Source organism: Ixodes scapularis, unplaced genomic scaffold (assembly GCF_016920785.2).
Source record: "Ixodes scapularis isolate PalLabHiFi unplaced genomic scaffold, ASM1692078v2 PGA_scaffold12__126_contigs__length_90152505, whole genome shotgun sequence".
NCBI lineage: Eukaryota > Metazoa > Arthropoda > Arachnida > Ixodida > Ixodidae > Ixodes > Ixodes scapularis.
Window position 1 is genome coordinate 80,512,701 of NW_024609838.1, and position 23,495 is coordinate 80,536,195.

At 44.3% G+C, this 23,495-nt stretch overlaps 1 protein-coding gene across 1 annotated transcript; it reads right to left on the bottom strand.

Annotated features, from left to right (window-relative positions):
• Positions 1–8,478: 8,478 nt before the first annotated feature.
• On the bottom strand, positions 8,479–13,000 carry LOC115325022. Its single transcript, XM_040222366.2, has 4 exons — positions 12,926–13,000; positions 9,585–9,733; positions 9,436–9,500; positions 8,479–8,582 (listed from the first exon to the last, which is right to left on the bottom strand). Exons 1-4 carry the CDS (start codon positions 12,998–13,000, stop codon positions 8,479–8,481), a joined length of 393 nt encoding a protein of 130 aa, XP_040078300.2.
• Positions 13,001–23,495: the final 10,495 nt, after the last annotated feature.

A 23,495-nucleotide genomic window follows, 5' to 3' on the forward strand; every position in this document is an offset into this window, starting at 1 on the left:
TATACTTATGACGTTTGTCCGGTCCGGCAAACTGCTTCCGATTGCCGCGCTCCCAGCGGGTGTTGGCATTTGTTATTTTATTTTAAATAAATATGATTCATATATTTAATGAAGCGAAATAAAGGTAAAGTTGTTTTGAAGGTGTGAATGGCTTTGAAGCTTGTTATCGTAACTTTCTCTTTCACTCTTTCAACGTGTCTGGGCGCGCTTTCTCTCTCTCCGAACCCGCGCCTCGCGCCTCGACATGCGCTGGCCGCTGGCGCCGGGAAGTCGGTGGACCGTTAGAAAGCGCGAGGGACGCGAGCAGGCGAGCTGTTTCGCTTCTGGGACTACGTCGCGGCGCGAGATTCGTGCCGCGTTCGTGAGCGCACGGCTTTCTTTTCTTTTTCGTGGGAACTCCTTGTTTTTGTAATGTGGACAAGCATGGATATTCGTCATCACCACACCACCTGATGTGCCAAGTGGGGAAACAATGACTGCCGAAAGCCGGGACATCAATGGTTTCGAGCTCCAATAGACGTGCGGTACGCTCTTTTGGTCTTCTCTTGCTTAACTCCCTGATTAGATGTTTGCAACAAAACCTAATTTTCGCAGTGGTAGTGAGTATTAATTGTTTGATTTTGGCAATAGCTACGATGGTTTCCAATCACAAAACCAAATCCTATCATTGTTCAGGATTGCTCTTCACTCGCCGCGAGAAATATGTCATTGTCAAATTACTGGAGACTTCTGTGTCATATCAAGATCGAGCACATATGCTCACTTTAAAAGATGCGAAACTTTTTGCTGTTAGCTGTTTATTTGGCATTGTTTTCAGCAATTCACGCGTCCGATCACGAGGAGTGAAAATGAGCCTAATTATTTTTTCATTAACTGAGGATGAGCGATGGAGCGATGCGCTCTGGTTGCCCGTTTCGTTTAGCAGTGACGCGCTCCTAAATTTAAGTGATAATATTAAAAACGAATGCAGGTTCTCGATGAAGACTCAATACCATAGAGCTGAGCTGTTTTTCTTGACCTCATTGCTTAGTTTCCTTTAGTTGCAAGACGCCGTCGTCGGTCTTTACTTATATGCTTACTTATATAATCAAATTCGAAATGATTGTCAATTTTGAGTTGGGGGCATTTAAGTCAAGGAGAAGAAAAATAGAGGAGACACGAGTTTTTAGTGTCGCAGTGTTGAACTCCAAGTACCGTTTTTTGAAAGGAGGCGCAGAAAAAGCTCGCTGTTTTCATATGACCATATCAGGCACGTAATGGCCAATCAAGCAATTCAACTTTTTTTTTCTAGGCTCCACGCCTGTGGCTGGACGGCGTAAGGCTTTTGAGTATACGCCAAGAAGCTCGAAAAGGATCACGAACCTAGAGATTTTAAGTAAATTTAGCGAAGAGTTTTTGCAAGGACGCATATTATCACCTTCGTCGCACGTAACCTTAACGTTTCATCCTGTTTTGTTAATCATTTCTTTGATTCTTGTCTGCAAAATAGTATGGAATTTCGTCTGTATTTTCTACTGTCTGTTGAATAAAAATGAACGCAAAAGGACAAGCATTGCATATTTTTTTTTTGTGTATGTGTCACTTTCGTTGCTTTGCTAGGTTTCTGCTACTTTGCTGCTGGTCTCGCTTTTCAGTGCTGGCTCGTGTGCGTTTCAACGCACATTAGCCAGCACTGAAATGCGAAAACCAGCCGCAAAGCAGCAGAAGCCTAGCAAAACAACGCGCAAACCGAGCAAAAAAAAAAAAAAAACAGCTACAATATATATATTTTTAACTCTAGGTGGCGCAAGCTACCGCCCATCAATCCAAGCACAATGGCGCTACCGTGCAATTTCGGTTTTTGTTTCGCTGTGCCGCCATGTTGATTTTAGTACAGCCACCAGATACCAGGGGATTCAAATGGCGCTGCGGCCTCATAGGGTTTTCAAATTTGCGTTCCATGGGCGGTATACAAAGTTGCACTCCTCTGGTGATACCACAGCTTCGCTGACCAACCATCTTCACAGCGTGGATTGGAGCCCCAATTCTCAGCTTCGCGCAGAGGTCTACTGCAGTGGTGCACTGATACGATACCGCGGCCTCAGCGAGAGGCTCTTGAAGCGCCGCTTCGGAACGTAAAGAGTGCTCCGTCGCATCAGAGACCTAAACTGCGAGGTGCTCCCAGACGGAACATGGTCATCAGGATGCCGTCAACCGCGACCCAAGATGGTGAACGTCGTGCGTCTCAAGCCGTACTAGGGTCGATAAGACTGACGAATATTTATTGTTCAGACTAAGCCGGGCAGTTAAATGTTTGCTGTTATCTGTTGACCATTTTTTAATTTATTCAAGGTTGTATCGGGGCGATGCAGTGTTAAAGGGGGGAGTAATGCCGCGTCCATGACCAAAAAGGAACGCTTCTCCGTACATCTAGAAGATTCGTGCTTAATCGTACCGAGGGTAATAGATAAGGAGCCGAGCGTGGTCTTGCCGAATCATTCACTCTCGCTCTAGCCAGCTGTCATGCCGGCGCACCATCGCTCGCTCCTGCCGCCTTCGACGCTGGCTGCTGCTTTCTCGTAAAGCCCCTTTACACGGAAAAGCAGCGCCATCCTTTGAAGAATGCCGCCTGCTACCTTGGTCCAATGCAGGCGGCGCTGCAGTCGACCGCGAGTGCAAAAAAGCCAAACATGAAGATAAAGACGTGCGCGTCAGAGGAGGAGGGAGAAGGAATGCCTTTGCTGTCGGAGTGCAGTGCATGCTATGAGTTCATGCCGCCTATCAAATAACGCCGAATATGCAACGTCACGGCTTTCATTGTCTTTCTTTGAGCCCATCCTTCGAGGCTGGTGAACCGTGACATACACACAGGCTTCTAGCCTGTGTGTATGCACTTGCACGTGTCTTTCAGCCTTTGACTACGGTCTGACTCAAATATAGGAAGGCCGTCTGCTAACTTGGCCCGATCCAGGCGGCACTACAGTCGATGCGCGGGTGTAAAAAAGCCAAATATAAAGGTAAATGGTTTGCGCGTCACAGGAGCGGGAAAAAGATGGCGCTACTTTTCTTATTCAGGGGCGTTACTTTCTGGACGCTTGTTCTATCTTCTGTTTCTGGCATGGCTTTGCCGATCGAAGCTTTGTTTCAGTTCCTTGTTTATCGTCTCTCCTTTTTCATCCGTGACAATATGACTTATAGGCCAGTATGAAAATACCGGTAACACCACGAGAATACCGGTCGTCTGGCCATGAGTTCTGTCTCCGATAACATCGTACCTGTATTGACTGTAGCCCTTTATCGGTGGCCATCGAACCCATGTCTGCGGCCGGTATTCTATTAGGGGTGACCACTAGTCGTGTACTGGAGACCGGTATTACCACGTTAGTGGACGATGCGTGAATTGTCGTGATCTGTATGAACCTGACTAGACCTGTATGAAGACGTACATGTTTTGTTCATTAAAGGTATCTATGAAGACATAATCAAAAACCAAACAGCGCAAGGACGAGGACAAAGTAGAAGGCAACAGACAGGACACAGCGCTGACTATGAACTGGAGATTTATTTATGTTGGCATCCAGTTTAAATAGCAAACATGCCACAGCACGTAAATCAAGGGAAAACACGAAAAATGCACACCAGATGTTCAATACAACACCGTCACTGATTTGCCATCCTCACACCAAATACTGCTGCATGTTCTTTGTCTGAAAGCACTAGCGACGGGGTGGTAACACCAGCCCAAGCAGGGTAGGCCACTTGCTGGATCCTGGATATGCCAATTTTTACCGACCGGCCAATCAATACTTACCGCCACCTTTCGCATGAAGGTGCATAACTTTGCAAAATGAATGTTTGGATAGTTTAATTAGTAAACATTTGATCTTTTGACGCTATGCCGTAAAACCGCACCGTAGGCAAACTTGTTTTTTCCTGCTGACCAGCTCGGATTTCGGTCTTGAGCGAACGGCCACCCCTTCTCAGACTGCTCCCACCATTGAGTTTTATATCATGCAGAAGTTCTTTGGATGCCACTAGAATAGGTCCCCCATGAGTTAAGAGCGAGATCAGACAAAGTCCTAGATAAGTTTCATGAGCACAGTTCTATGGTTTAAATCGAAGATTCCAGTGTTTTCAACCACTTAAGCGTAGCTATCCTTCGTTTCACCTTACGATTGTGCGCAGTCTACGCTACGAGCCGATGAGACCGATCAAAACAATTCAAAAGCGCAATTTCATAATTTGTTTTTTAATATTTATAAGTGCCTTAAATCATCGCTTAACCATACAGTGCTTTTAGTCTGCGTGCTCGTGGCGCAAATTCTTTACGCGTTGGGCTGCGCTCGTACGTAGGATAAAATGACATATAGATGCATTAATAGCATGAAATATTTCTTACAGTTATAAGAAGTAACGCGTAATTAAAGCACGTTATATCAAAAGTCTTGTAATTAAGTTACACCACATATTTTAAAGGGAATGTAACTTGACAGATACAAAATTATAAGAAAATCAAATGAATAGAAATAAGCCGTTATTTTAGTGGGTGGTAATTAAGTAAGGCGTAATAAGCATTGGCTTTAATAAAAACTGTTGATAAATTGATTGGCTGATAATTTCTAAATTAAAAAATCACCATAAGCCAAAAGAAGTCAATCCTCAAACAGAACACGTAAATTCCCCAAGGCGTTTTTTTGTTTTTTTTTGTGGCGACGTTTGGCACGATTTGGTCACAATCTAGGCAAAGTGTATGTCTAGCTTCTTAAATTTTAAAGGTGATTATGTGATCGCAGATATGAAGCACAAGTGGAATAAACTGCAGCATATATAAAAAAAGTTCTGGTGCAGTACTGTACAACTTCATCACTTCGACAATTTTGGTGTTTAATCAGAGAAATCGAGACTTAAACAAGGAGGTTACGGTAAGAAATTTTATAAACCTTGAATATTAAAGTTTCCTGGGCATTCAAAGTGTTTGTGTAAATTTAGTTCAAGTCCTTTGGGTAAGGGCAGTTTGTTATGGTATAGCTGAACGCAGGACCTTTGCAGTGCTGTTGGAATTTCTCTCGGCATCTTGTTAGTGGTTTAGAAAAGTGTTCTTTTGTGACCATCAGGTCACAGGCTGAAAAATAATTAGTTTTAAATATACCATTAGACTGTTGCGCGAAATCTATTTTCACTTTATGCCTGGTTTAAAAATTCACTCACTAAACCAAAAGTTCAAGTGATTTTTAGTAGCATAGCCACGATTTGAACACACAGAAAGACTGCAGAAGGCTGCCGGATTAATAAAAACGACATTTTTCGAACTGAAAAACAAGTCGTTATTAGGTTATTGCTTTTAAAACAAAGAATGAATAAAACTTGCCTAATTAGGGATACAAGAAAGTATCCCAAATACACTATCGCGATATATTTGTGTAGCAGATACTGCTCAGCCCTGCTCTATGGCTATACGCTAGTCGTGTAATTTGTTCCCTCGTGTGAAGCACTCGCATTTATTTTGCTGCATAATTATGTTTCGTTTTGTATAAACGAAACACTTGACTACTTCAAGAGTGATATATTGTGTGAATTAAAAAGACCGTTTAAAATGTATAAACATATTAAAATAGATAATTGCACAATAAGAAATTGCGTAGTGTATGCCTCTCAAGCGTGCGCTCATAAACGGTGACCAATTGCATTTATGTGATAGATGGGAACAGCACTCAGCAGAACGAGGCAATTATTAGGGAGTTTTCATAGATTCCGTTGCCACCTCCGCTAAGCGTCCCGCAACGAAGAAGCTGCTACTGCGCTTGCGCACCGATAGCCTTGACTGTGGAGTTCCCGCTATCGTAGCGGGTTGCGGAGGGCCTCGTGGGACGGCGAAAACGATCTACGAAAACTCCCTATTATTTGGCACGCAATACTTTGTGACAAAAGGCTTTTTGTGTTTGCACACTTTCTAGACGAAGGCATCTGCCTCAAGAATTCTGTATGTACAGTCGTCACCAAACTTAAGCGGAACAAGCAAGCGGTGCCTTATTTTAGGGAGGATCTTTCCTCTCGGCGGCTCAAGAATGGCTCGGCGTAGTGGTTTCAGAACAACCCAAGCAGGGGAGGCCACTTCCTGGATTGTGGACACGACAAGATTTTTACCGGCCGGCCAATTAATACTTACAGCCTCTTTCGCATGATGGGGCATAGATGACGTTGCAAATTCAATATTTGACTAATTCAATGACCAAACTATGATGTTTCCACGGAATGACGTAAAATCGCATCTTAGGTAAACTTGTTTTTTTTTCTCCTGACCAGCTGGGATTTCGGTCTTGAGAGAGTGGCCACCCCAGCTTACACTGCTCCCCCCATTGAGCTCGATATCAAGCAGCAGTTCTTCGAATGCCGCCAGGCGAGGTGTCCCATGAGATAAGAAAGACATAAGACAAATACTGGACAAGTTTGATGAGCACAGTTCTGTGATCTGAATCCAAGATTCCAGTGTTATCAACCATCGATGCGTAGCTATGCTTCGTTTCAACTTACGTTTGGGCGTCGCCTACGCTATGAGCCGATGAGACCATTAAAAAAAGTAAAAATCACAACGTTATGATGTTTTTTTTATATTTATGTGTGGGATATAGCATCGCTTAACTATGTCATTTACAATGCGTATAATGTGTGTTCTCGTGGCTCTATTTGTTTATTCTTTCGACTTCGCTCGTACATATCATGAAATGGAGTAAAGATGCGTTGAAGCGTGAACAATATCTTATACTTACAAAAAGTAACGCGTAATGAACGTCGTAACAAATGACTTGTAATTAAATTACACGACACATTTTAACGAAAAAGTAACTTGGCAGATAAAACATTAAAAGAGTATCACAAATGAATAGAAGTAAACCGTTATTCTAGCGGATGGTCATTAAGTAAGAGTTTATATACACTGACTCTTAGATAAACCGCCGATGAAGTGACTAACTGAAATTTTTGAATTTGTTAGCGCGGTCAAGCGCTTTGCGTGCTAAAGAGAAGGCGTTGACAGCCCTGCGGACCGAACACAAACTACCTGTGGAGCATTAGATTCGCCTGCCACTTCCCAGAAAAAAAACACGTCACGAAACAATCTTTCAGGGAGCCCGAAATCGTAACAGGGCCAAAATTAAGACGAGGAACATCAAATTTTTAAATATGTTGGGCGTTGTTTATAATCGTCAATATGCGAAACTTCAACACTTCACCTTGCCTTTTGACCCTAAACTCGCAATGAATACCGCGGAGACTAAGACTAATATGCGTGAATCTAGACTGCCACCCTTTTCCGTTGATCAGGGAGGCGGTCAAAAGCATAAATATCCAGGTTTTGAGTGCAGGGAATGGTTTGTGTGTGATATCGATTCAGCGTGTGGTTTTTGGTCTATCAGACAGACTGCCGGCAGCATTGACAATATATCTTCAGTACAGATGGTGCCGGTTTTCTGGGAGTTGCAAAACTTAGAGGCTGCAGAGCAAGTAGTGGAGTGCAGCAGTTGTTTTCCTGAGTGGAACTGCGCGAGAAATGTAGCTGAAAATCTAATCAGGTTAGACCTGTCGTCAAGTAGTGTATGAATATCACTTCTGAAAAAAAAAAATGTGTTAGTGTTTAAATAATTTCTTGAAACAAGCCAGAACTTATTTTTCTAAAAAACAGGTTAGGCGACTCCGATGTCTCAGGTGGAATCTCTCTTTAATCCCGCGCGCTCGCGACCACATCAGCGTTTTTGCATGGCGATGGTGTTGCGATTGAAAAGAGAGAGAGAGAGAAAAAAAAAAACGAAGTGTCAATCACGGGGTTCCTACAAAGTATAACATTTTCTTCTGTGTATATGCTGTATTGCAACGAGAAGGATAGGGGTGGGAAGTTTTTGCAAAATCGAGATCACTTGCTGAGTACCGGGCCTGCACCTTGTGAATGTCGTTCAGGGAGATGGTCTAAATTGTTTTCTTTTAAGAAACTAGCAGAGCTGAGCTTGTAAAGAAATTTCCGGCGTCGATGGTGTTGTCCTGATCCACTTTAAAGATGTTTTTAATAAACCGAAAGCTATGTTTGGAGACGTTGCGTGCTGTCTCTTCTTATTATATGTCCACCTTTTCCTCCCCTGCACCAGGTCAAGTTATGTCAGAAGAAACTAATTCTCGTGTGAAGTTACAGGATTCCGCACAGAAAATTAAAGTTGTGACTCCGTCTTGATATCTTTGTGAGGGCGAGTTAATAGTGTTTCCGGTTTTAGGGGTACACGCTACTTCACCGCCAAATGTTTTTTACACAACTTTAACTAATATTACTGCTACATTGCAGCAGCAAAAAGGGGTGTTCTATTTTTAAAAGTTATTGAGTACCTTGAGCACAGGTCGTATTCTTTTGCACGCTATTCAGTTGCCCAATGCAATACACACTTAACTCCAAACATTTAGTTGATGTAAATGCTTTGAATCGTCAACAGACACCACTCGTGCTCAAGGCAGTTTTTGTTACCAACCTTGAGGAAATGCTGGGTCCGGGTTTTTGATTATCATACAAGATTTCATGTTGGAAAACAATATGTGGCGACTGTATGTTGCAGGAAACACGGATTCTGTTGAGAAATATATGAAATATTGTCACAGACAAAACTTGACCAATGTAGAATAATTTAGGAAAGCAAGGTTATTTCAAATACAGTTTTTTGGAAGCAATATCTTATAACTTCCCTCCAGAGACTGCTGCAGCATTTGAAGCATATCGGCTCTCTGCGAATGTTTATCTTGAAACACAACCATACTTCGGCGGTTAATGCGGAACCTCAGATTGCATACTGACTTAATTGCAACACGGCATGTATTTGGGCTAGTTGGTGGTACATACTGTTTGGTGGGAACAGCGCAAAACGGACGTAGGACCAGAGTGAAAAATCACAGACACAAGGCGCAGCACCCTGTCTGTGTGTTTCTTCGTCATAGTCCTACGTCGTTTTTGAGCTGTTACCACCAAGCAGTATGACTTAAATGCTATTGGTGGCACGGCTACTCAGCAAGGTAAGAGAAGAGCTGGTACGTAGCGGACCAGCATATATTCAGCTCATATACATGGTATTAACACCGCCCACTTCTTCCTAAAGCACATCAGCCCATTGTTTAAAGCAAAGCGTATCAAAAGCATGTCACGCACAACGAAAAGAATGGGACACAACGATCCAAGCTACTGAATATAAATGAATTGAGTTACACATTGCAATATTGTTCCAGACTAATATAGGTTCTTCGTAATTTGGTGTTGACATAACTATAAAGCAATGCAGAATAGCCTACAGGCTTAGAAAATAATGCAATCGAGTTATACTCACATTAGTCAATATAAAGTTCTTAATAAAAAATTTCTGACGTTGTTCGTATTGTTACCGCTTCCCAGATTGAACTAATTTAAAATTTGTAGCAAATACATGATCTCACCTGGTCGAGTAGCCATAATAATTTTGTACCCAGTCACATTTCTTACGTAGAGAGATAGGCCAATTCTGCAAAGCAAACACGTTAAAACTCATATGTTATGATACACGCATGATACTTTTTTTAATATTATGAATACATTTAGTACTCACAAGCGGTCCGGATACTTAAATTGTGAATCATATTTTAGGTAAGTCTGACCTCTCCGGGTCTCATTGTAGAAATGCTGGTAACCACATATTAAATTCGGATAATTTCCAAGTGACTGAATCATGAATGTTTGGGGTAGCTTCGTCATAACCTGCAAATGAATGTGCAATCACCTTAATTTAAGCACATAATTAAACAAATGGATGAAATACCTTTTCCTATTATAGAGCAAGTACCAAAAATAAACCCTAAATAGAACATGTACCACTACTTTTCTTTTTTTATATCTACCACTTATGAAACAGGTTTTTTATGTTTGTCGTATGTTTCGGTTAACATTGGAGCAATGCATCAAGGTTTATTTTGGATATTAATATTTGTCGGTGCATAGGTGTACTATGCTGTAGTGAGGTGGATAGTGGAGCTAGCTGGTACTTGGAAGACATACCTAAAACAGCGCACAAAGACAGAAGGATGAAATAGAACACAGGAAAGAGCGCTGACTCCAAACTTATGTACTTTGAAAGAAAATCAAAGAGAAAGCTTTAGACATGAAGTCCGCGCGCACACACAAGGTAGAAAGAAGGAATAAGAAAGACAGATTCATTACTATGTTGCGGTAGAAAAGGAGAAAGCAAAGAGATTTTAAGGTCACGATGAAAAAGAGGAGAAAAAAGGAAGAAAAAAGGGAAAAAAAATAACAAAAAAAGAGAATAAATTTGCATAAAGTTAGTCCCGGCCAAGATCGCTTGTATGCCTGCCTAGTAAGTCTACCTTCTTGTCACCCAAAGATAGTGAAGGGTCTTACACACTGTTGGCCTGATTTTTGGATGTGGTGGGCTTCTAAAATTTCTCTAGTTTGCCGATCTCGATATCGTCCTAATATTGTTGTTTCTGAAAAAGTCGGAAGGCGAATGGGATTCACAATGACAGACCTCATTTACAGAGTAAATGCCCGGTAGAGCTTCCCTACCTTCATAAATTGTCCCATAATTACAAACAAGATGCCAGCAGGTACGAAGTCCCAGTGGCGTTTTCTGCTCCCTACAAGATAACCAAGGTCTGTTCTAAGGTGGGTTCCGGTATTCACAATCACTCAAACCCAGGGTGCCAGAAGCGTCACAAGCACCAATTTGTTCCCTGCTTAGCGAATGTTGTTTACAGGATCCCCCTAACGTGTGGTGGTTGTTATTTTGGACAAACTGGACGATGTCTTAATGGCTGACTCCGTGAACATTTCTATTCACTTTACGAAACCGTGGGCGGTCTCCTGTCCATACACTGCCTCACCCATCAGTGCTCACCAACTTTTTCGGACACAAGAATATTAGGACTATATCAAGAACGGCAAACTAGAGACATTTTCGTAGCATAGGACATGCAAAATCAGGCCAGCGGTTTGAGTCACCCTTCACTATCATTGAGTGACAAGGAGGTTGACTTCCTAGCCAGCGCATACAAGTGATCTTGGCCGGGTTGTACCTTACGCAATTTTGTTTGTGTTCTTGCACTTTTTTTTATTTTTTTCTCTTCTTATTCGTCGTGTCGTTAAAATATATTTTTCTCCTTTTCTACCGCAACTTAGTAATACACCTCTTTTTGTTCCTTCTTCTTTTTGCCTTCTGGGTGCGCGTGGTCTCCGTGTCTGACGCTTCTTCTATCTCTTTTTTTCACAATATATAAGTTGGGAGTCAGTGCACCTTCCTTTGTTCGATTTTTTTTCCTCCTGTGCTTGTGCGCTGTTTCAGGTATGTGTACTATGCTGCACACATTTCCAGAGAACTACGTGTGAGTGGCACCAGAAATGAGAGGGGAGTGATTTCAACGATGCTGTGTTGTGCCTTGTATACTCGTCTCAAATATGTTGTTTATGGCAGCTAGAGATACGTCCGCTGACTCGCGTAGTATGGCGATGGCGGTTGCGTGACAAGTTAATGCCCGTGGTTCAGAGTCCCGTAGAAGCAATCATGCAGCCCCCGTGCCGTCATCTTTGAGTCGCATATGCAAAATTCCGTGCGAGGTAAGTCGCCGAAAACAACATGGGAGTGCTATTGGGCCATGTCAATTGTGCGATACGAAGTTCTTTCGAGGAGAAGCTTATGCCGATGAAAGAAGCCAACTGCGGCTGCGTGGCAGAGGTGATCGCATGTTCGCCGCGTACTTGGTGTACCGTGGTGCGAGGAACCTCCTCACGCATGAGAAGTCGCAGGTTCTTTTGTTTACTTTTTTTCGCGTTGAAAATAACTTCAAATTTATTTTGACGTGTGGTACCGCACTTCGGTGGTCAAGTTCTCGTGATATCGACTTCCCAACTTTGCACCTCCTCCCAAGTGCGGAGAAAGACGTAGTTGTACCTCAAAATTGGCGTTTTGCGGTATCTCTATGAAAAGGGTGAAAGAGTGTCAAATTAAATAGGCCGACAACTTACGAAGCAAAGTGCAGGAAAACAAGTAGAGTTTTCACCAGCATAATAAAATTAAAACACAGTAACTAAATATTATAAGCGTAATATTAATTTGTACCTTTACGATCTTATCTTTATAATGGCGAAATACCCGCTCCCCCCTCCCTCCCGTTAGTGCCAAGGAAACAATAATCTAAATACATTAAGCGCAGCTTCTATATGGGTTACATGCTCAGGCGCACCGAAAGAAGCTCATGTAAAAACCATGAGCCCCCCGCACTCCTCCCCTCCTCCAGCACTTCATTCAGCACTTCCGCCCTTATTTGGCAGTCATCTGCATCAGCGGACCGAACACCAGCCCATGGCTCTGTCGCTCAGCCTCCTCCCAGTTGCATTGACGAGCCAAAAGAGATGAAGTCGGCAGACGATCTCCCGCCCCTGTCCACCGCCACCGACCTTCTCACGCTTTTTGATGTGAGTCCGCAGGCCGAACCGTGCTGTGGCTGGTGCAAAGGTCTGTGACGCTTGAGATAGGGGCCCAAGTGTAACGAACTCTTTTTCTAGATCGCTACTTCACTGTCGGCAGCTGTCCCCTCTTTTAAGTGTGTGCGTGTGTGAGTAAATATCATGTCTTCCTTTTCACCTGCCGGGTCGGCCGTTTTCGTCGGGAGAGTATTGTTAGCAAGGGGAACATGACAACGGGGGAGTGGCGCGTACGACAATTCGCGTCAGGTCCCACTTGATGGCCCAGTCTTCATAAATACTTTGTGAGTTCTCTCATTGTGTGCTATCCTGTCCTCGCTCCTGCTAACAAAACCATCCTAACAATTCGATCGTCGAACGTGCATATATGGACCCTCATGTAGGGGGTATAAGCTACTGAAAAAAAGTCTATCCATCACCTCGCAATAATGGGTCGGATGAATGGTATTTTCTTACCTCGTTGGCATCAGGATAATTTATAGCATGGCTGTGACATAAAAGCAGAACTCCCAAGAAGAAGAGGGCAATCATTGTCACTTGAGGTTTACAGACGCATACACACTCAGACACCGTATATATCTTGAGATAGCGTTACGTTTTTATACCTATGCGCTCATATAAGTTCGTAATGTAAGATCGCCTTTTGTTGTTTTCGTTAGTGGAAAATAACCTGCCACCCAGCTGCTAGGGAACAATCGTCATTGTTCGAGCACGAAAACATATTATTCACACACGCGTGATTTTGCGTGCACCAACCTTTACGAATTGAGGGGCGCATAAAATACCCTGGCTGTGCATTTACCGTGAAAGCAAAGCTACGAATTGAGTCTGTTTACCAATATGGTTCAACTACCTTTAGAAAAAGAATATGCGCTTAACCTCACGTATTTGTTCACGTATACATAGATGAAGTCGATGACTTCCAGGCGGAGGCTTGTTATTGTAGTTACTGAAATATCGCTTTTGTACATTTTTAGATACCCCGTCACGACAGTTTCGTAATGATTTATACGGTGCTCCATGTGATAATCCAGTGCTTGAGAACTAAGATCTCGCATAGCCAGAATGCACTAGAAGAAAATTGAGTAGGCCTGTGTTGCTTCACATTACAGCCACAGCTATAGCTGCGACACGTCAGGGCGAACGGCTGTCGCGTTCAGGCATTTTAAAGCGCGTGATAAAATATGTTTACGAAAAAAAAAATGTTGACAGTTTTTTTTAGAAAACCTTACTTTGTTTATTTTTCCCGGGGCACATAAAAGCGCATCTTCCAGCATAAGCTCTAGGCATTGGCAGGGCTACGACGGTATTTTGTTATCGGATATTACTTTCTATTTTGTTTAGAGAGCGCATGCAGTGGGCGTCGGGTACTGCACAAATCCCAAGGGTAAAGCGGGTTCTTAAGGCTGCGATGTAGCTCTGTCGTAACGCCTTCTCTTCGCAGGTTCGATTCCCGCTGTCGCCAGATTCTGATCTTCATGAATCAGGTAACATCGATGGCGGACACCCTACTACGCCAACTACAACATGAACAATGAATAGAGGTACAAGATCAAGACGGACGTCATTTCCGGTGGTGGGAAGAGCCCAAAACAGCTATCGCTGTAAAAGTGATTTCCTAAGTGCGGTCTCAAAGCTTCAAGCGTAATTCCAGCGGTGACGTGCTCATGTTGACGGTGGAGATATCGGGCTTACTTCTAGTCGTAAGTGAGGCGCTTAAATTGTATTCATATTGTTATTATCACATTTCCAAGTCAACTTTATATATTTGTAATTCAACTAGCAGTGACACACATTCCAAAGATTAGCTCGGAACAAAGAATGAAACGCTGCGTGCTATAGAATTTTCAAAGACGCACCTATAGTTCAAAATAAGTTACGGATGTGAACTATTAAAAAAACCTTAGTCTAATTTTGTCATACAAACTGCTTTTGTAGAATTAGCATTTAAAATAATTATTACAGTTGTAATTTGTTTCTTGCCTATATAGTATGTGTCGTAACACAATAAATCATAGTATTCTTTACCAAAGGTGCAAATGGTATTGATTTCATAACATGAATAAATACTTCCCACCAGCGGCAGTGGCACATCGCATCGTCGAATTGTCTCCTGTATTTACCGCAGGACGTTGCCGGGCGAGCGATAAACCCGAAGAAACTGCCCAATTCATCTGCAATGTTCTGAAACATAGTTGCCGGCACAAGCAAGATGCATGCCTTCGCGCGCTCCCATATCAGTCGCGGCGTCAAAGCTGACGACTACCTGCCCGATTGGTCCATTGACATTCCACGTCTCCAGCGGAGGACTTCAAAAGCTCGGAACACCAGCAACGGCGCTTCACTTGGCCGCAGCGGCAGTGGTACAAAGCATCATCAAATTGTCTCCTGTATATACCGCAGGTTCGTTACCGTATATTTCATCTTATTTGTGTGTATAACTGCTGCTGCTGCTGCTGTGTATTAATTTTAGTAGTCCGTCACAAAAAGGTACCACTTCCCATTATTATGAAAAAGGTCCATGGCTACTCTTTACCACGGTCGGTCAGAGAAGGGAGTTGGCATGAGTGATTATTTCCGAGGTTGCCTCTGCTTCATGCAACTGACACATTTCTCCACAATGTCAGCAATGTCTTTTGATAGACCAGGCCACCAACAGGATTGCTGGGCTCGTCTTGTACACTAAGGATGCCTTTGCGTTTATCATGGAGAGAAGTTAGCACTGAGTATCTCTGGGAAACAGGTATCAGGTATTGTTGCCCTCTCATGATGATTCCATCATGCAACTTAAGTTTGTTCTTAAACTGCCATTAAGGTAAGCACTCCTGGTGAACTTGTGTTTTTGTCTTCGGCCAGGTTGTTTGAACATAGTTTTTCAGAGCTCTTCACACAGAGTTTTGGTCTTGTGCATGTGCAAGGCTCCGCAGACATACATCTGGGACACTCACATGCCGAATGAGGGCTTGCTCAAAGTCGGCGACTGCCTCTGCGAGGTGCGAGCTGTCCTGTCCCTGCAGTGGTTGAGGAGACAAGGCATCAGCAACAACCAGGTCCCTGTCGGGCACGTGATGCATGGTGTGGTCGTAGCGCGTCATCCTGAGACGCAGCCATTGGAGCCTTGGTGTAATATCATCCACTGGTTTCCGTGTGAAGAGGGGGTGAATGGCTTATGGTGAGTTTTAATGTGAAACCTTAGACCGGTGAGATAGTCCTTGAACTTCTCACATGCCCCCGTAACGGCAAGGGCCTCTTTCTTTGTCTGAGAATATCCCTTCTCTGTCTCTGTCAGAGTTTTCGATACATATGCCACGGCTAGCAGGCTTTTGTCCTCTTGGCGGTGCATCAGGACCGCTTTCAGACCAACACTTGACCAGCATGTTGTTGCAAGCTGTCCCAGCTGAATGGAACATCCTTCTAAAGCAGGTCTCTCAGGGGTCCTCTCTTGACCGCCAGGTTCGGTATGAACCGCAGGATGAAATCCACCATTCCTAGGAACCTCTTGAGTGCTGCGACGTTTGCTGGAGGTGGCATGTCTACGATGGTCGCTATATTATTGTTGTCTGGGGTGCGGCCATCACTGTTGACCACATGTCCGAGACACTTGACTGTTTCCTGGGTGAACACGCACTTTTCACGGTTAAGCGTGATCCTTTTTCCCTTAAACCTGCCTAAGACTTCACGTAGGCGACTGCCGTGCTCTTCCTAGGTCTTGGCCCACACCAGAATATCATCGATATGACACGCAAAACCGTCAAGTCCTTCGAAGAGTTGTTGAGTCATTCTTTGAAATTGCTCAGGAGCACAGGAGATGCCGAAAGGAATGCGGATAAATTTGAACCGGTCAAATGAGGTGATGAATATGGTGAGCCGTGTTGACTCGGTGTTCAGTTTCACTTGACGGAAGCGAGAGTTAGCATTCAAACGTGATGAGTACTTAGCTTGTCCCAAAGTAGGAAAATAGACTCCGGACTTGAAATTTGATGATAGTCTCCGCACGCTCTTGTTCAACATGGTGTAATCCACACAGACGCGAATGTCACCATCCTTTTTCGGTACTACCACGATTGGCGAGCACCAATCGGTTGGCTCACTGACAGTGGTGATCACTCTTTTGTGTTCCATCTTTCGGAATTGACGCTCCACAGCTTTCAACAGGGGAACGGAATGCGTCGTGGTGATGTGACTGTTACAGGCTCCACCCGCGACTTCAGCTTGATTTTGCAAGTGTAGAGGGCTTCTCGAAACTTCGGAACACCTGTGGGAACTCGTTGACTGGGTCGAGACATCGCTCTGCTCCGGTTCTACTGACCTGGCACAGGATACCAAAAGGTTCGATGAGGTCCAAGCCCAGAAGAGGTTCGTTCAGGTCCTTTGTGACGTAGAGGCTCGCTACGGCACTTTTCCCATCGTATACTACTATTGCTTGCACTGCCCCCGCCATGTCCCGCCGCTGTTCGCTGGTCCAAGAAGGAGCATGTTGGGTTTCTGGAGTGTTGTCCCCTTGTCCTGCCTTACGAGTACATTTGTTGGATTTACGGTAACGTCCGCTCCTGCGTCTGGGCGGAACTCTACGTTTTGACCACCAAACCACGACACTGACTTTCCACGGCTTTTTCTTCTGCTCAGTGTTGGCCGCTCCTGCGAAGGAGAAGTCTTTCTCCGTCGACGCCCCTTAATTCAGCTTGGCGACTTGCCGGAGTCGCTTGGTTTTACAGACTGATGCGAAATGGCCTTGCTTTTCACGCCTGTTGTATCGAACTTTGGCAGAAGGACAGTCGACTCGTCAGCTGACAAAGAGGACGTGTTTTCCAGAGATCCTGCGAAGCTAAGGGATTTCTGGTGTATTTATTTTAGTTGCGGGTGAGCTTGGGGTAGCAAAGAACGTAGAAAGCAGTTTTTAAAGTAGCTATAGGATAGGCTTGCTTGTTGGATCTTCTTCGTTTGTGGTGTTGCGCGCTAAAGGCAAGACGCACACCTCATTGGGGTTGATCCTCCAGGTGTACAGCCCTGGACAATAAATCATTTTGTTTGCATTTTTGGTCTTATACTAGTGGTTTTATTGGTGGAAGAAAGCATTTTTTAAAGTAGCGATAGGATAGTCGGGTTAAAGCAGGCTTTTTAGGTAGGATCACGAGACCGAACCACCTGCACATTTGAAACGTTTGGCGGGTTAGTTCGTTGTGTGGGCAGAGGCGTACCCAGGCTTTCTTGGTTTTGAGTTTTGGTGGGATATTTGTCTTGGGGTCGCGCTGTGTGTCGGTAGACAATGGTGAATACGCGACGCAAGAAGGATGCGCAGCCTAAAGTGAAAGAAGGACCCGATGTAGAATGTGAGGACTGTGGCCGTTGGTGCTGTATGATGGAGACGGAATTCAAGACTGTAGCAGAAGCCTAGTAGAGCAGCTTTACCTGTCGGAGTTGCGAGAAGGTAGAACTTGGTTTTAGGAGAATAGGAAGGGAATGGGCGGATACGGTTCAGGAGTTGAAGCGGGAGATACGAGTAGAGCGGGAGAAGCGGTTACAGCTCTAGGCGCAGGTGGGAGATTTGATTAAGAGGGCCGAAGCGGATGTGGAGGAGATGACCAGGGAATGGGAAAGTAAGGTAGATTGCATGGCGGGAGAGCTTGGGCGAGAACGGGAACAGCGAGCCGAACTTGAGCGACAGGTGGAGGAGCTTAGACAGGTGGAAGAGTGGAAGGCGGAGTTGGAGGAGCATAAGAAGAAGTGTGAGGAGAAGGTGCAGCAACTGACGGGAGTCGTTAATAAGAAAAAGGGCGAGGTGGCTGAGAAGACGGCGGGGGGGGGCGGCAGACATAGGGGGCCAGTTAAATAGTGACGAGGCGTTCGACTCTGTAGGAAAGGAGCCTGCACAGCTGTATAGTGCTGCAGTACAACAGGGTTCGAGGAAGGCAGCAGAAGTTGAGGCAGAGAAACACATATAACTGGAGGGGATGAAGACAGGCAGTCGTAGATTAAGAGAGTGCTGGTGGTAGGAGGCTCAAACATAACCAGGGTTAGCGAGGGGCTGCTGGACAGTGTGAAAGGGGATGGGAGGGTAAATATAGTGGCTCAGTCAGGAAAGTGCATGGTAGATGCTATGGCCAAAGCGAAGGAGGAGGTGTGGGAAAGCAGAGAGAGGGAGAGAACCTAGTTGTAGTACACGCAGGACTAAATTATATGTTAAAACGACGGAGCCAGAACCTCGCCAGGCAGAAAGAGTTGGGGTTACGTAAGCTGAGGGAGGTCTCCGAGGCTGTGCATGTGCAAATATGCACCATCCCAGAGGTCAGGGACAGTCTTTGCCGATAGAGAAGCGGGTGGTGGAAGCTAATCGCGTGATAAGGGTGTTGAGCCGACGAATTGGGTATGAAGTAATGGAAGTAAACAGGGTGGTGCACGAGGCTCGCTCCGACCCTTTTACATGGGGCATCCACTACATTGGAACCACTGGGAGCACGCTAGGCGATAGGATTGGACGTCACATCGCACATTTTTTCGGGGGTCCCGGAGCCCTGAGGGTGTCGGTGTGAATGAGGGCAAAAATGTAGATACAATGGGGAAGGTTTCGGAGGGTGAGAGGAACCCTCCCAGGACTAGGAAAAAGAAACAGCTTAACTTAGGGTTCAGAAAAATGCAGGGGGGCAGGAACAGAATAAAGTGGGAGGTGATTGAGAACAATTACAGAGCGAAAACTTTGCAGTGTATGGATTAGCAGAAACACATCTGAGGGATATGGAAGAACCACCATACATACTGGGATATCATTAGATGGGATGCAACCGGTCCAATGGGGAACGCAAGGGAGGTGGTTAGGGGTGTTAGTTAAGGGTCAAAAATGGCAAGGGAACGAGAGGGCTGCAGGGAACACATGTGGGTCAAAGGCAATATTGGGAGCTTGGGCACAATCTTGGGTTTTGCTTATCTAAAAATAGTTAGTGATGCAGGGAGGAAAATGCAGAACACTTCAAATGTATATCCGGAGCGGTTACGGAAATCGGCACCAACAAGGAAATAATTATCTTGGGGGACATGAATGCACATTTTGAAGACTTTGATGGACATACAGATACAACAAGGAGGAAGTTCGAGGAGTTCTACGAAGCTCTTGATCTGGCATTGGTTAATGCTCAGGTAAAATGTGATGCAAAAATAACATGGGAAAGAAAGAAGTCTCACTTGAATATTGACTATTGTTTAATGTCGCGTAAGATATACAACAGATTAGGAGGCATGGAAATAGATGAGGAAGGCATGAAAAGTCTGAGGAGCGACCATAAGAGACTCAAGATCAGATTTGGAACAGTAAAACCAGAAATGCAAAATCAAAAACAAGAAGGTAGGAATAACTTAAATGATAAACAACTACAGGAGGTATCTAAGCGAATTGAGAACATAGTATCCAAGCAACCGGAAAGAGAATGGATAAATGTAGACTTAATTAGCGTCTTCAAAAGAGAGTTAGAGAAGTATCGATTCAAACAAGGAGGAAGAAAACTAAAACGCAATTTCAAAAGCCTGTGGGATAAAGAGGTTAAGGCAGAAATATCGAGACGCCAAGCGGCACTTGAAGAACACAGATGGACAAGGAAAAAGGGGCCACACTAGCCGAAGTAGCATCAAAAAGTGAGGAATTTCAGGAAGAAAGCGGGAGGTATCAGCATTAATTCAGGCCAAAATTGGGAGGGCAAGGGCCGAGTGGATGATGGAGATAAACCAGAAGGATAGGAATGCGGCAAAAAAGCTTCTGGGAACACATCAGTGCGCAGGGAAAAAAGACCGGGGGTACCAGCAGACACTAAACAGACGGGAAGGGACAAAGGTAGAGGGGGAAGAGGCAAGAGAATACATTAGACATACATTCGAATCAGCATTTTAGGAGTTGGAATCAGATCAGACCGCAGGGAACGATAGCGGCTACACAACACAAGAGGAGGATCATAGTGAAGAAGAGGAAATGACCACTGGGGAGTGGGAAAAAGTAGAAGGAAGGGTTCCAGCTGGAACTGCAACAGGCCCAGACGGCATACCAATGAGATTGATTAAAGGTTTAGGCAAAACAAGCAAATTGAAACTAAGGCAGGTGATTGACCAGACACTTATGGGAGGGAAGGTACCCAGTGACTGGAAATTGAGCAAGATGAGATCATTATATAAGGGCAAGGGAGACAATGACAGTATCAAATCATATCGACCAATCACAGTAGCTTCAGTAATATACAGGCTAGCTATGCAAATTGTAAGAAGAAGAATGGAAGTATGGGCAGAGAGAAAGCAGAATTTGAGGTAGCTTCAAAACGGTTTCAGGAAAGATAGACGACTAGATCATAATTTAATCGTCACCACTAGAGGTAACCATGGTTAAGTATCTAGAACGGGTTTATACGGAGAATAGGGTGGTTATAACATGGCAAGCCGAAACTACAAGACCAGCAGCAATAAAAAGAGGTCTTAGACAGGGTTGCCCATGGTCTCCCCTGCTCTTTATGATATACCTCAGTTAGATGGAAAAAAGTTTAGAACGGTGCAACCTAGGTTTTGATCTGACTTACATGGAGGAAGGACATAAAGTAAATCAAGTTTTGCCGCGGTTAATGTATGCAGACGACATTGTACTCGTATCAGAATTTCGTGACACAATACAGGAGCTGATTAGGATTTGCAGCAGGGAAGGGGACAATTTAGGACTAAAATATAGTAGGGACAAGACTGGTATAATAGTTTTCAACGACGAGAAGGGGGAGCCCCTGGAGACACAGGACACATTGATAGAACACGCACAAAAGTACAAATGTCTGGGAGTATGGTTAAGTGAATGAAGACGGTGTCTAAAAGACCATGAAGATATTGTAATAAAGGAGGGGAAACGAGATTCAGCTATCATGAATCACAGGGCAGTATGAAACTATAATATATATGAAGTCTTTAGGGATGTATGGAAGGGAGTCATAGTGCCAGGACTGTCATTTGGGAATGCGGTATTGTGCATGAGGTCAGAAATCCTGTCAGGTTTAGAGATACAGCGAAAGAGTTTCCGTAGGTCAGCATTGGGGGCACAAGGGAATACACCAAATGAGGGAGTACATGGGAATATGGGTCGGGCATCTTTCGAGAGTAGAGAGGTGATCAGTAAAGTAAAATTTGAACGAAGACTAGCTGAAATTGAGGATACACGTTGGGCAGCGAAAGTGTACAAGTATCTATATATGAAAAGTCTAAATACTAAGAGGACAAACCGAACCCGCAAGCTGAGATTTAAATACATTAAACGAGATGGAGCCGATCAGAGCATATCAGTAGAAAGAGTAAAGGAAACAGACAGGAAGTTGTGGGAAGAGCGAATGCAGGGGAAATCAGCTTTAACACCATACAAGTCACAAAAACAAGAAATAAAGAAGGAGCAGCTGTATGATAATCAGTGTGGAGCTCTTTGTTGTTTGAAGCTAGATCTGGGGTGCTACGAACGAAAACGTATAGGGATAAATTCTAGGAAATAGACACTCTGTGCGACGTATGCAACCGCGAAAGGGAAGCTATAGAACATGTAATTTTAAGGTGCACGGGGCGTCGTCCCACCCTCTTGGGGGGGGGGGGGGGGCGGTTGACTACGGATTTGGAGGGGGCACTGGATTTTCTGAACATGGATGGACGAATGAATAGGGAAAGAATTGCGGTAACTAAGAGGAGATTGGAAGATTGGTGGAAGAGATCTAGGGAAGCATAAAAAATGCAGATAAAAATATGCAATAAATTCAATTGAAAAGGGAGGGGGGTCTGTAATAACAAATTCATAGAAATCTAAAAAAAGGGATGACAAAATGTTAGGCTGGGTGGCGTTACAGGGCATAGCCATTATCATCCATCCATTGCTGCCTTGGGTGCTTGACTGCATTCCGACACCAAAAACATGACTGGGTGGCTGATCCACCGAAGGCTTTTGTGGACACTTCGGGTTAAACATTTTGCCCTTTGTTGTGGCGCCTTTAGCCCGTCCACATGCGCTGTCTCAGCAGGCGCTGCCTCGGTAGAGTGCTCGAGAGTCTCTTGCTGCCGGCCAACAGTTTCCGTTTTCTTCCTTAGCAACACCGCTCGCTCCAAAGTGAGGGAACTTTCGTCTTAGAATACACCCGCCTCGAAAAAAAATCTTAATTTCTTTTGTCCTCTCTCCCCGTTTCGATTCTTCAGTGGGTTTCACAAAGTTTTTATATACTATGTACATGACATGAGAATTAGGTAGCCTCCCTAATCATTGTTAAAAATATAAGACCCGATGAAACACACTCATCCCTGTTTTTCTTCGTGAAGAATATAAGGACCCACACAAAAATATAGAAAAAAAAGTATATCAGGTAGTTGTAATATAGTCTCAAGAAAAAAGGGTGTAAAAGTTACACCTTTTATCCCATATAATGCACCCCAAAATTGCAATTCGACGTGTAGCGCCCTACAGTCGAACAGACGGCCCCAAATTTTACGAGGGTCTGCCTAGCCTTGTGTTACAACTTATTAAAATAGCTAATATACGTTTTCCTGAGTAGAAAAAAAATCATCTGGGTTTTCTTGGCCCTACTGTAAAAACTCGGTGTTTTCTTTATGTTGTCTATGATACGTGCTTTAGCTATTTCATAACTTATATTGCCACGCGCGTCGGCGAGCAAGCGCGTGCGTGGCCGAGTAGCTACCGCCCTTGACTTTCGCGCAGTAGGTGTAGGTTCGATTCCAGTCACCGGACTGGAATTGGAATCTTTCAATTTGGCCTTCTCGTAAGTTGGAGAACATTCTCGTCTGATCCAGTTCCGAATATTCTACGCTCCGAAACTTCTACGCCGAACGATCCAGAAACGGACGAGGGTACATAAGCGACCCTGCAAGGCGAGCGGAGTGAGTCTTGCCCCAGCGCTCGATCCTGCGGTTTCGCCGACATCGACGCCCGCGACGCTCTGCTGTTATCGTTCGTTTCCTTTTTATTTTTGGGCACAAGTTCGCCCCATTAAACGATTAGTTTCTTCAGTTATCATCGCCTCATCAA

Coding starts and splice junctions, on each gene's coding strand:
- LOC115325022 (XM_040222366.2), bottom strand. CDS start 13,000: ATGATTGCCCTCTTCTTCTTGGGAGTTCTGCTTTTATGTCACAGCCAT. Junction 9,501..9,584: donor TTTAAGTATCCGGACCGCTT/GTGAGTACTAAA, acceptor TTTGCTTTGCAG/AATTGGCCTATCTCTCTACG. Junction 8,583..9,435: donor TATTATGGCTACTCGACCAG/GTGAGATCATGT, acceptor ATTTCTCAACAG/AATCCGTGTTTCCTGCAACA.